Below are 13851 nucleotides of genomic sequence, written 5' to 3'. Positions count from 1 at the left end.
GCAGGGTCTCCAACCTGGACGGGCACCGCTGCCGCTGAGGGTCCTGAGATGCCCCCTGCTGTGGGGACTGCTGGGGACATTCTGAAATAAGCGAGTTGATCCTAGGCCATGGCTCACAGAAGAGGATTGGGGGGCCAGGGACCGGGGGTGGGGGGCACTCAGACCAAGCAGCACTGGAGGCCAGGCTGGGCACTCCCCAGGAACAGGGCACAGAGCGCAGCATGGCGGCTGCAGCTGAGGGGAGCCAGCCCACAGCGCCCCATCCCCCCATTTCCCTCTGGACTGAGGAGAAACCACGGGCACTGGCTCAGCGCCCCAGGGGACAATGTTTACAGAAACGGGGTTGCTGGCATGGTGGCAAGGCCCAGTGGGTATCACTCCCGAGGCTCAGGGCGAAGGCATGGGCCTCACGGCCTCTACCTTGGGCGGGCTCCTGCCCTGGGGGAACGTGTCTGATGCCCAGAGCTCTGGGGTGTCTTCTTAATAGTAACAGAAGGCAGGGTGTCCCGGCCCTGCTGTCTGTCTGTTGCCCCAATAAACATCACCATTCAGATCCAGCCCCTTAGTTGCCTCTACTGCAAAACCCACTACCCTAGAGTAGGGGTTGGGGGGCAGCTGGGTGTGGATGCAGGTAGAGACCACCAGAGCCCCTCCTGCATGGGCAGGCTGGTCTGCCACTGGCTGCCGGGCACTCAGTTCAGGTCAGATGGGCTCTGCCCCCAGCCTGGTCCGTCGTTGTCGCCCTGGCTCCAGGGGGCACCCGCTGCACTCTCAGCCCCGGGCCAGGCCTCATTTCCCAGAGGCAGTCGTGGGCAGGGCGTCCTCCTTCCCCTCCTCCTCCACCGAGAACATGACGTCTCTGCAGCTGCCCAGAGGTGGTTCTGTCTCCTGCTCCGGGTAGTGGGGGCAATGGTCCACTTCCAGATCCTCCTCGCGCTCCGGCCCCACTGGCCCCACCAAGCTTCGGCCCTCGGGCACCTCAGTCTTCACAGTCCCCACAATCACTGTGTCAGCCTTCATGATGTAGATCTTCTCTGCAAAGCAAAAGACGGGTGAGGAGACCAGAGCCCCAGAGGATGGAAGCAAGGGGGCAGAGGAGAGCCCAAGTCAGCTCTGCCCCTCCTGCTGTGTGGCCTCAGGCAAATGACACAACCTCTCTGATGTACAGGAAGCCTTGCCAACCTTACAGCTGGGAGCTGTGTGCTGAGGAGTTCAAACTTGGCCCACTTGCTACTGATGGGAGATGCTGGTGATTTTTTTTTTTTGGTGCTTCTGCGGGGATGGGGCAGGAAAGGAGAGAACGGGGTTGGGAGAGAAAGCAAGTCGTAGGGAGGAAGCAAGTACTATCAGTAACAATGGCACCCTCCACTGTCAACAGTAATGAGGAAAAATAAAAGTAAAAATAATAACCATAGCACCAGGGAACTTGAGTACAAGTTAGCTTGTGCTGGATGCTGTTGAGGACACTTTTCACACATTCACTCCAGAATCTTTACACCCCTTCGGCCAAGTTAATAGTCCATCATCACCCCAACTACAGATAAAGAACCTGAAGCCCAGAGAGGTTAAACGGACTGCCCAAGGTCACCAGGTAGTTAGCAGAAATCTCCAAAGAAGAGCCTGTTTCTCTGCCCGTTCCACTCCTTCCCATGTGCCTCGAGCAGAAACCTTGGCTGACCAGCTAGTCCCTGTTTGGCCGGGATGCTCCTGGTTTTAGCAGTGGAAGTCCCCCATCCCAGGAACCACTTCAGTCCAGGCAAACCCAGACAGTAGGTCACACCCTGCAGAAACCTCAGCCCTGTTCAAAACACCAGCGGCCTGCGAAGCCAGACAGCTCTGGGCGGGGCGGTCTGTCTCAGTGTTTACTGCTTATTGCCCACCTCCCGCCTGAGGCCCCCGCGGCTGTACCCGCCTGGCCCTGAGTAGGACGGCTTGTGCATGGCACTTGGACGGATGACCCGCCCAGCCAGTCAAAGGTGTGATTCCCCGGGTCCTCAACACCATCTGCTCTCGGGAGCTTCAGCTTCGGAGGCTCAGGGGAGTTAAATAAGCTGCCTAAGAAGCTGAGACGTGGGGAGCCTGGCCTTCAGCCAGGTCAGCTGACTTCAAGCGCCTGCAGGCCAGCTTCCAACAGCCTCAGGATCAGGGCAGGGTCGCAGCTCCCAGCTTAGCCCCAGGATTCTGGAGGCTGAATGGGAAAGTTCAGGAAGAAACTGGAGAGCTGGGGAGGGTAGTAGGCTCTGGATCCCTGCTTCTCTGGGTAACCCCTCTGATTCAGGAACCCCAAAAACATTCTTGTGGCCCCTGCACCCCCAACCCCATTGCATAGCACCGGCTCTTTCGTTCTGGTTTTAACACCCCCAGGAAAGAGAGAATGTTCAAAATAGCAGCAGAACTAAAGAAGGCTAAGAGAGAGAGAGAAAGAGAGAGAGAGAGAGAGACAAGCTGTGGGCGGGTGGGCCCCCTCTACACCCCAAAAGAGATAGCAGGGCCTCAGGCCCCAGCCACACACATCATCATCAAGACCTGCAGGCCCCTCGGGGGAGAAAGAGAGGGGAAGGGAGAGAGACAGACAGAGACAGAGTACAAGTGGGTTGTCCAGGTTACAGAGTCCATAGTTGGGGGCCAAACTACCACTCCCCTCACATTCCCTGGGTCCTGATTCCTCAGGCTCTATCCCCTACCACAGGGCTCCCCCCTCAAATCTGGAGGGAGAGGGTCTTCCAGAAGCTACTTGGACTTCTTGCCTCACCCAGGGCTTCAGAATTCAGGGAGGGTGTCATAGTGGGTGAGGTGAGGGAACGGGGCTTCCCTGCCTGGTGCCAGGGGTTGGGGGAGTGATGAAGCTCAGGCCAGAGTTTGGTCCTTCTTGGGAAGTGAACAAGGTGGGGTTGCTCCTCTGGGGTGGTGTCAGCAGGACAAGGAGCTTACTGTCCCTGAAACCTCCTAAGAGACTCCCCAAGACCTTCCCTCGCCACCACCCCACTCACCAGCAAGACTTGCAGGCTGCCCATGGCCCAGCCTCATGCCCAGCTGTCCTGGGAGCCTGGTACCTGCCTCCACTGCCCCCTCAAACACTCCCAGAGCCCCACCCCCAAAGTTCCAGGCACAGAACTCGGCATGGGCTCTGAAGTCCAAATTAGGCTTCTTAGGAAATTTGAAGGAGATGCCTTTGACAGTATTTCCCAAAATACATTCTTTAAAAAAAAAAAAAAAAACTTGCCTAAAGCTGCAATTCCAAAAGTTTTCGTTAGCTACAAAAGACTCTGCCCCAAAGAATTCTATCCACCATCACCTGCCATAGACATGTGCAGGGTAATTATAAGTGCCTTTATGGTATTATCCAAGCAATCGTTAACCCTCCAGAGAAGTCAGAGATGGGGTCCATTGAGGTCCAGCCCCAGGGGGCTCACAGACAAATGAGGGGGCAGGAGAAGGTTACAAACAGTCACACTGCTGAGGACACTGGTGGGGAGGCCTGGAGTCTGGGGGAGCACAGCAAAGGTGCATTTAGTCCAGACAGAGTAGAAAGAGCAAGGAAGGCCTCCTGGAGGAGGTGGCAATAAACAGGGTCCTCGAAAATCGGAAATTAACTAGATTCAAGTGGGTGGAGTTTGCTGTCCCAGGTGAGGAAGCAGCTCCCACAGAGAAGCTTAGAAGTGAGAGAGGACTCAGTGAACTTAGGATGCGGCCACCGAGTAGAAGGACATGTGGGGTCAGGAGGCAGGTGAGCCTACAGGGGAGGCAGCTCATGACCAGCCTGAATGCTGGGATACGAATCCTGCAATTCACCCTGAAGGTCGCAGGGACCTTGGAGGGTTTTAAGCAGAGTGTACTGTGGAGAGGTATACAGTTCAGGGGGAACGTCCGGGTGGTACCGGGGTAGAGAGGAGAAACAGGCATGTACGAGGCCTGGGAGAGGCCAAAGTGGAAGGCGTGTCTGAGCTGGGGGGCAGCTGCGGGTCAGGAAGTGCAGGCCTCCCTGCCCACAGGGACTGGCGGCGGGGGAGACAAAGCAGGGGTTTTGGGGTCCTGCGTGTGCCGGGGAAAATCATCCCACCGCCGTCCATCCACAGCTTCCCCGGTTGCGAAAAGGGCTTCCTCAGAAGGTTGTGTGACAACGAGATGTGACATCTGCACAGTGCCCGGAACGCATCAGACAAGGGGCAGCTCTTATGTCACTGTGTCTTCCTCCTGTCCCCCTCAGGGGCTCTTTGCTGGGGGCCAGGGGTGGCGTTCACTTTTCTCTTCCACAATAGCAGGCCCCTGGGAAGGCATGTGGGTCCCCCACCCCACCCCACCCCACCCAGACAACTTCCTGTCGCCACCTCAGGCATTCTCAGAGGGGCCCTGAGAAGTCAGCACCACCACTGTGGCTATTTCACAACCAGCAGTTTAACCCTTTCACAAAAAGCCCCTCCCACGTACCAGGGCCTTCTGGGCCCAGGGTCTCTGGTTCCAGCTGGGGGCCCAGCACCCGCCTCCCCACTGGCCTCCCAACCCTGTGCCCCGTAGAAACCCCAAACAAGCTGACGTACCTATCCTGTTGTTGGTGTGCTCCGTGGTCACCCGGGGCTCAGGGACGTCCCTGGGGGACGATGGGCTCCCACTGGGACTGGCTCCCAGCAGCAGCTGGCGCTCCAGGCAGGCTTCTTGCACAGCTGGGGGGCTGGTCAACCCCAGATCTTTTGTGCAGGGTTCCGTCACCAACATGCTCCTCTTCAGCTCCTGTGGGCACAGAGAGGAGACAGGGGCTGATGCAGGGTGCCCCAGCCCCGCCGCCACACCCCCCACCATCTCTGAGCTGCGAAGGGCCATTTTCTTCATCCCTATTGGGCCCAGCCGGTCTCCCCGTCTGCTTTGGAGCTGCCACACACTCCCCTGGGCTTCTCAGCCTTGACGGCCTCACCACTTGTGCATGAGGTGCCAGGAGAAGTCATGCGGCTTTGAACATGTACTAAATAATAAGGATCATGGCTAACGGCATAGGTGTGTACCCCTTGACAGGTTAATCCTCACAGCCGCCTCCTTCATTTTACAGATCAGGAAACTGAGGCACAGAGGAGCCACGTGCCTTGCTCAGGGTTAGTAAGTGTCTAGGCCAGTACTTGAATCCTGGCATCTGGCTCCAGAATCCATGTGCGTAAAGACCGGTCTACAAGTGGTAGCTCCAGTCCCTCCCAATTGCCCAGCCCTGACCTCTAAAAACAGCATGTCTTTGGGAAAGCGCTGGTTTAGTTTTTGACTTTGATAGGTAAATGCAAAGGAGGAAATGGTCTCATGGAATGTTCTAGTGCATAGTATTTACCTGCCGTCTTCAGAATGGAACGCAATTTGAATAATTCAGAAAGTATAGCTACAAAATTCTGAATATTATAACAATTTGAAATCCAAAAGACAGCATTTTAAACAATTTACTGTTAATGCATTGGCCCATGTAGCCAAAAGGTATTTGATTATCTTACAAATCCTTGAATACCTTTTTCTTAATTCTTTTTTTTTTTAAGATTTTAGTTATTTGTTAGAGAGAGGTTAAGGGAGGGAGAGAGAGAGAGAGAGAGAGAGAGAGAGATTGACATGAGAGAGAAACATTGATTGGCTGCCTCTCACGCACCCCCAGCCAGGGACCTGGCCTGCAACCCAGGCCTGTGCCCTGACCTGGAATCCAACAGGCGACCTTTCAGTTTGCAAGCCGGCGCCCAACCCACTGAGCCACACCACCCAGGGCTGAATACCTTTTTCATAAAATTTCTCAGTATTTGACAGCAACTTGTCTGACCCAAGTATATTTGAATGTGATCTCCCATAATTTGAAATTGAACTTGTGTTATAGTTCTATTATGTTTAAAAATTAAAGAATGGAAACCTTTCTCCATGTATAAATGGTTTTTCTTTTCTTGCTTTTGAAAACTATTTCACCATAACTATGCTTAGAGAAATACACGCATATTGGTTAACAGCATGCAATTTAAGTTTAACTGATTCTACACAATTCGGACCAAAAACCTGGTACGTGGTTTAAGCATTCCAAAAAAAGAATCTGCAATCTGGTTTATTTTTCATCTATTACAGATGTACCTAAAAGACTGCCCATCCGATGCTGCTAAAGCAGACAGCAGGAACCTTGAGAAATTAACCTTTGGTTTGTCTCTGAAAAGTACAGGTATTGCGCTGAAAAAGTCTATAAAATCAGTGCAACACCACATTGCCGTCACGTTTCGATGCTGGTTTGCTCAGTGCAGTAACTCATGGATGCTGAGGAAGGTGAGCAGTGCCTGTGCACACACATGACACCGTAGAAGCTACGCTGTTTAGTTAATATTGCATGGAGACCTTCCACGTACGAATGTTTGAGTTAAAAGTAATGAAAGATTTGATAAGTGAAAAAAAAATAGATGGGTGAGTCATACATGCCTGAGACCCAGCCATAAGGAGGGCCTGGTCCTGCCCCCGCCCTCAGCTCTGGAGGACACTGCCCCTGGGGGGCTGGGCGCAGGCCAGGGTGCTAGGACAAGCCTGGTGAGGACCTGGTGTACGGGTCCCGTCCCGGTGGTCCTAGATCAGCGGTGACATTTGTGAACACCCCAGCCCAGCGCCCGCACACCGCAAGCCCTCCATAAAAGGCAGATGAAGCTGCTCTCAGCAGAGGTAGCTCAGGGTAGCCACTGAGAGCACTGACTTTGGAGTCACCAGCTGGGGCTCAGGTCCCATTAGACCTGCTTTCCAGCCGTGGAGCCACCTTTTGTGTCTGGGCCTCCGTGTCCTCTTTTATAACACGGGACGGCAGTGCTAACTCTGCACGTTGTCGGGACAGCCAGAGATAATGTCGGGAGAGGAGGAAGCAAGGAGCCTCGCTTGTGGGAAATGCTCGGTACACGGCAGCTAAGTTCTTTAAAACTCTCGCTCCTGGTTCATCAGCCCGGCTCCAAGGGCAAGGCTCACGGAGGAGTGAGAGAGAAAAGGGGAAACAAACAGAGGCTTCCTCGTGACCTGACCACACCTGGCACCCACAGTGGCTAAAATCAAATCCACGGTCTAGTGGGTCTTTCTGGAAGTCCCCGGTGGGCTGAGCCAGGAGCTGGAGGCTGCTGCTGGGTTGGGGGTGGGGAGCTGCACCCCTGGCCAGCGCCTGGCTGAGGCCCCACTCTGCTCAGAGCTCCCTGCATGGGGCAGACCCAGCATGAACTTGTAGGGGAGCAGGCAGCTCTCAGCACCAGCAGATTCGTTGAGGAGCCAATATAGGGGCACCAGGCTTGGGGTATGTCGCGGGGGTTACTTACTGTCTGGTTCCTCAGGGGCCTAGAATCTGCAAAGAGAAAAAAAGCAGTAACTTCACCAAGGAGGGTCTGGCAGCTGACGGGCCCTGCCCCGCCCCACGTGTGGACAAGCGCCAATCCCTTTGCTCTCCAGGTGTAGCTGAGGCTCAGTTAGGCCCTTGGTTTGGAGAACAGGGGGCAGGTTTCAGAGTCCATGACCCCCCCCTAAGGCCGGGGTCACAGGGCTCCCCTCCCGAGCGGCCATCGGAGAACTGGGGAACAGCCTTACCTCCAGCCACCAAGCCATCAGCACACAGGACCCCTCCCCGAATCCACGTGCCCCCCGCCCCGCGGCACACACAGGAGGAACGGCTCAGGAGAGGCACGCGCCGCAGCTGGAGCCAAGACTCAGAAACTGGTCCGTGGCGCTGCCACCCCGTGGAGCACCCACGCCTGGAGCGCCCGGAGCGCCCAGATCAATGAGCAGCACACGAGGACTTCAAGGCAGGCTGACAGAGCAGATGACAGGCCCTGGGAACGTTTTCTGAATCCTGTGCCAGGCGTGCCTGCAGCCAGGCCACCCTGCAGCCCGGCCACCCTGCAGCCCTTTGGCTCAGGCCATCTGAGCTCCATTTTCTATGAACTGTGCTTTCAAAAGACCATGTGACCACCTTGGAGGCGCACAACTGCACCCTCGGGGGGCTCAGAGGTGCTGGTGCAACGATTCCTGGGGCTCGCCCTTTACCCTCTCCTCCCAAACCCCCACCCTCTACTCCAATTTTGTTCTCATACTGAGTAGGGTGCCAGGTCACGGTCAGCTGTAAGCTGACACGGAACCATGGCCCAGGCATCTGGTCTACCCAAGCACACCAACTCCCAGATGCAGCCTTTCCCGACCCTCCGAGAGGCCGCCTGCGGGGACTTGGAATGCGTGGCTGTCAGCTGTGTACACCCGACCAGAGAAATCTGCCAGAGCGGTGCCTCCAGAACATTCTCCCTGGTTTCAGCAGCCCTGGGAACCACCGGCCCTGAATCCTGGCCCAAAACTCCCCGGGGGCTGACCAACCACACTAACACACACATAAGACGGGCACACTGAGCTGCGGGGGCACGAGGTCAGATTGGGAAACTCTCCTACGAGTCCTTTTAAATGCCTGTCCACAGGGAGGAACTGCCTGACGGGGAGGCGGACCAGAACAATGACGAAAGGAGGCACGCGTGTAAAACGACTCGGTTCTTGATTCTGGGTGTAACAGCCGCGCGCGCACACTTCATCTGACAGCTTCTGTCCCCAGCAGCCTGGTCCCCTCGGCGGGGCAGTGGGGGCTCCTTCCCACCAGGCCCCCGCTTGAGAAATACTCTCCGACCTGAGGCACATTCTTTTAAGTGATGTCAGTGAAGTTGACTCTCCATCTTGTGTGTGGCTGATTCTGAGTTTTGCAAACAGCCAATTCTGATTTGGTGCCAAGTCACTGAGGGATGGGGGATGGGGGATAGGGGGTGGGGGTGGGAAGGGGTGACAAAGTAACAAGACAAACCACACAGAAATGATAAAACTCAGCCTTGGAGAGAATCCACAGGAACACAGCTGTTCGTGCCCTCCGTGGCCTGGTTCCATCTTCCTCGGGGGTGGGTGGGGGGGCAGCGGGCCATGTAAGTCTCACACCCTCTGACCCAGTAACCCCTCTGCTCAGAGGACACACCCTCAGGAAATAACCAGCAAGAAAAGAACACGGCCGTTCACAGCAGTGCTGCTTACAATAACCAGAGAGCTGGAAGCCCGCCAGATGCTGTACACTCCCGGAGAGGAGGCCTTCTGGCAGCAAAGCCCCAGCGCGTGGCCTGGCCTCGCCCGGCCTTGGTCATCTCATCTGGAAAACGGGATGGATCACACCAACTTTGGAGGGGTTTTTTGAAGATTAAGTGAGATCTCGAACAGGGTGTGAGGTAAAAAACTAAGCAAATCTGACAAGCGTCCGGACTTCCATTAATAGCCCTGTATCCATATTGGCTTGTTCCTTGTGACAAATGGATGTATCACACCAACAGAGGACGTTAAAATGGAGGAAACCGCGTGGGGGCACAAGGCAACTCTCTGTATTACCTTCTCAAATTTTCGGTAAATCTGTTCTAAAAAATCGAGTCTACTTAAATTCTTTTCACATTAAAAAGAGAAGGTACACAAGACAAGGCCTCGCACACAGGGGGTCCCAGGACCGACTCCGGCCCTACAAAGAGGAAGTCAGCATCTGATACGGACTCCCGCATACGGCCTCCCGCAAACAAGCACAGATTAACATCAGGGTGAAAAGGCAGAACCCAGAAGGCCCCGGCAGCTGCCTCCAGCCGGGTCACAGCCCACGTGCCTGCTCTGCTGAAGACTCAGGACACACTGTGCCAAGTACGCAGGTTGGATTTCGTAAGAGCTTTTCCCCTAAAAAGGTTGCTTCAGTCCACTCTCTGTTTATTGGTTTCACTGCTTTTGGAATCATGATGATCTTCTGGCAAACACACCCCAGGACATGAGTCCAGGGACACGCTGGGCGCTAGCAGCCATCGTGGGACAGCCAGCGCGTGGTAACCCGGGACCACCCTGAGTCCTTGGGTTCCAGCTCTCACATCATCATCGGTCCCTTCCACCCCAGTCACTCTCCCATCATGGCCCATCCCCTCTCCTGCCTGAGGGCTCAGCTGCTGTGGGAAACGAAACAGAAAAAGGACTTGGCGCAGAGGTTCAGCCAGGCTCTGGCAACCGCACTGAGCTGGAGGACTCGAGGGCGGGGGCAGCAAAGGACCAGCTAAGCTGTGAGCATCTTAGAGGAAAGAAGTGCCCCACGCACAACAGGACAGGGTCAGAAGGACACCAGAGCCAGCTGGAAGGGGTCCCCTCTGACCTAACTGGGGACAACTTGAACATCAAACTAAAAATGATGGCAGCAGAATGCAAGAGGGATCTGCGAGTCAGATATAAAGACATAAATGAAGAAGAGGAAAGTGTGACGCAGCCCTGGTTATTTACACGTCCTCCAAGGGTCTCCCCTCCAAGCACTTAGCAATCGCCACGGCGAAAAGAGCAACTTCGCGGTGGAGAAGGCTGGCAGACACCGCCTTAATCCGATGAACAGCACCAGGAAAGGGACCAAATAAAACCCGGAAGGACAGGTGCTACAAAGAAGAGCTCAGCCTCGCTCCGGGGCTCTTCCCACCAGAGATGCGCCACCTGAGTCAGCAGCAAGGGAACCGAAGACAAGGCCAAGGGGAGGGGACACCCACAGAGTCACCGGTGGGCTCTTCAAAGGTGGCAACGTCATGAATGTGAAGGTAGAGACAGGGACTGATTCCGAATCACGGAGACATGACGCCCAAAGGCAACGCGAGATTTGGAACTGAATTCTTCTGCTCTGAAGGGCATGATCGGGATGAGTGAAGAAACCTGAATGGGGTCTGAGAATTACTTGGTGGTTATGTGTCAAGGGGATGCCTCTGATTTTGGCGGTTGTGTAAAAATGTGCCTCATCAGTAGGAAATGTACCCCGAGGTGTCAGAGATGATGTGGCGCCAAGTCAGCAACTTGCCCTCACGCAGTCCAGAAGTAAGCTCCTTGTCCTGTACTTGGGACGTGTCTGTAAGTTTGAAATTATTTCAAAACAACCACCCAACATTTCTTTTCAAGCTGAAACCTGTCTGAATTAACTGATAAAGTCATGACTTTAGTGTCCATTAAAATGAAGGAATAAAAGAATTTTAATCAGTGTTTCTCAACTAGGAGTGATTTATCCCAGAGGGGACACTTGGCAATCTCCGGAGACATTTTCGGTTGTCACACAGGGAAGTGCTACGAGTAGGTGGTGGGTCTAGAGACCAGGGAAACTGCCCAACATCCTACAATGCACAGAACCGCCCCCACAGCAAGGAATTACCCAGTCCCAAACGTCAACGGTGCGAGGATGGGAGACCCTTTTTACAAAAATCTCACTGCCAACAATAACAACAAAATCTTGGTCGTGCTGCTTATTAGCCACGTGGCCCTAAACATCTTCCTGCGCCTCTGGTCCTTCCTCTGTGAACGGCGGATGGCAGCAGGTGCCTCCCAAGGATGCAGGAGGGGTGAGATGAGATCACGTATGGGCTTTGTAAATGCCAGCCACCTAGGACACGCGCCACAAAGTCAACTCAATCCAGGAGACGGCTGGTGAGCAGGTAATGGGCATCTGCCCAGATCCTCAGTGTGCTCGGGCTGGGGCACCCATTCCCATCCTGCTGGCCCTCTGAGCCACCGACACTGGTCCAAAAGCTCAGGAGAGCAAGGCCAGTCTCTGTACCCAGCACAGACCCACCAGGGATCACCCAGGGACACGAATGTACGAAGGAGCCAACAAATGAACGAACACTCCTTCACTCCTGCAGCACCTGCAGCTCCCTCCGGAGGGAACGGGGCGTCTGCCCTGCAGCGTCCGTCTCATCAGGGCTCTGCGTGCTGACCCTGGCCTCCCCTCGCATCCCATGCCTGGGAACCCACCGGAAGCCAGAGGGCCAGAGCCGGCCACCACTGAGTCGCAGGGCTGGCTGCTTAAGGGAAGGTGCTTTTTTTTCTTTCTCTCTCTCTTTTTTTTCTGTGTGTGACAAACCTGCTCTCACAAAGGTCTGAAGAAAAAATAAACTGACGGCAATGGAAATTCTAATACTAGAAAAATGTCAAGAAAGCAAACACGAGTTTCAGTGAGACACTGAGCCTGACAGCTCATGGAAAAAGGCTTGAAACTATCAAAACACAAAAACCCCCCTTGCGAAGGGAACACGAGCACCTGCCTGTGAAACTCATCCAACTCAAAACAAGCCCCAGCGCACTGTGTTTTCATGCCCAAGCTGAAAGTCGGGCTACAGCAAGGCTCTCCAAGGGTCCTGGGGCCATGAGGACAAAGGGGCCACAGCATGGCCTACGGCTGACCACTAGGCGCCTGGGTGGACATGGGGTAGACAAAGCTTCGGGGGAGGAAGGCAGAGGTGACAGCTCTGAGCCCTCTACACACAGAGCAGCAACCTCATGTCGGGGACTTCCTTAGGGTGTATGGCCCTGGGCCATTTAGCTGCCTCCTTACAAAAAGAAGATTGTCACCCATCTCCCCTGCAGGGGCTCCTGGGTCAGGAGGCCTGTAGGGGAGGGAGCCTGCCTTGAAACCAGACAGGGAAGCTCAGACTATTAGGGTTTGTGCCTTCCTCTGTGGTCAGGGTTCAGGACTGTCCCTGCCTTGCAAGGGGCTGCACAGGAGAGAGGAGACACCTGGTACAAGGTGTCTGGGAACCCCCTCCCTGCAGGTGAGAGCTGGAAGAGATCTGCTGCCTGGGTGGGTGGGGAAGGCCAGGGGCTCTGGAAGGCTGCCTGGAGGAGCTGGCCTGGAGGCCAGGCAGGGACCAGAGAGAAGGACAACCTAAAACTCAGGAAGACCTGGGGTTCCCAGTGAGGAAAAAGGCCCCAGACACAGGACGGTCAGCAAACAGCAGCCACTGTTCACAGAGCACCAACCACAGGCACTAGGCCTGGCGCTTAACAGGCTCCATCTTGATTCATCCACATGCCTTCCCTCTGAAGTAGGTCCCTCTGTCCCCATTTTACAGATAAGAAAACTAAGACATAGATAAGTTAAGTAACCCACCCGAGGTGTAGCTTGTAAGTGGCAGGATCAGGATTCCGGCCCTGTCCGCCTGCCCTACTGTGCCCTCGGCTGCCGGGGCAGGAGCCGGTGGGAGGAATGGGGAGGGAGGAAGGGACAGGGAGGCTGGGAAGAAGGGAGAGGAGAGGAGAGGACGGGGGGCCTCTCCTGGTGGCGCGCGGAGGAAGGAATGAAAGGCTTAGTGTGTCTGCAACGCTTCTCGTGCACCGCTCCATGCAAAAGGACACGGCACAGTGCCTACCACGTTATATTCCCGTCACAGACGGGTCATGAGAGAGGAGCAGCCTCTGGGGAGCCATCCAGAGGGAGCCCCAAGGGCGCCCCAAACCCAGGGCCCGGAGCACATCCGGTCACTTACCCACAGGCTCCTGCTTGGGCCGGAAGGTCTGGACGGGGCGGCACAGGTGGAGCTCTGAAATGACAGCAGGAGCGGGGCTGAGCCTCAGAGAGCCTCAGAGGGCAGGCAGGGCAGGGAGCCGGCAGGGCCGGCACAGACACCCGCCCTCCCCGAGGCCCCACAGTCCCGGCCACTCACTCTGCTGAATCCACTTCCAGCAGGCCCTCCGGTGGTACAGGAAGAAGGAGCTGGAGCCGATACACACCGCCAGCATCACAATAACCCAGAAGAGCACCGGTCCTGGAACACAGAGGTGGCCCTGCACTTGCCGCCCTAACGCTGGCAGCCCCCGAAGTCCACGTTATGGTGGTGAGCCAGGGCCCCAAGGCAACCACATGGCCCTATCCTAAGCCAGGACTGACGACCAGACCCCGGACCGGGCCCAGCCCTTACCCGCCTGCTCCCCCTCTCCTGTCTCCCATCAGGCTTAACAGTGGAGAAGAGAGCAAACCATTTCTAGAAGGTGGAAAACTGAGGAGTCAAGGGGCCAGAATGAAGAGGGAATTGAGGTCCAAAAGGACAAAGT

The 13851-nt window shown here is 55.5% G+C and overlaps 1 protein-coding gene across 1 annotated transcript in view; it reads right to left on the bottom strand.

The window, feature by feature from the left end:
- Positions 1–242: 242 nt before the first annotated feature.
- The window catches only part of TNFRSF8 (TNF receptor superfamily member 8), a 35775-nt gene continuing 22166 nt past the window's right edge, over positions 243–13851 (bottom strand). Inside the window, exons 9-13 of the mRNA XM_090271457.1 lie at positions 13464–13565; positions 13287–13340; positions 7281–7306; positions 4539–4728; positions 243–1034 (exon numbers count right to left, since the gene is read on the bottom strand). Coding sequence (XP_090127583.1) covers positions 790–1034; positions 4539–4728; positions 7281–7306; positions 13287–13340; positions 13464–13565 — 617 coding nt within the window. The 3' untranslated portion in view covers positions 243–789. The remainder of the gene's footprint in view (positions 1035–4538; positions 4729–7280; positions 7307–13286; positions 13341–13463; positions 13566–13851) is intronic.

This window comes from Furipterus horrens, unplaced genomic scaffold, assembly GCF_987537825.1.
Source record: "Furipterus horrens unplaced genomic scaffold, mFurHor1.1.pri manual_scaffold_3, whole genome shotgun sequence".
Classification (NCBI taxonomy): Eukaryota; Metazoa; Chordata; class Mammalia; order Chiroptera; family Furipteridae; genus Furipterus; species Furipterus horrens.
The sequence above is the reverse complement of the archived record's forward strand: the minus strand, read 5'-3'. Positions and strand labels throughout refer to the sequence as shown.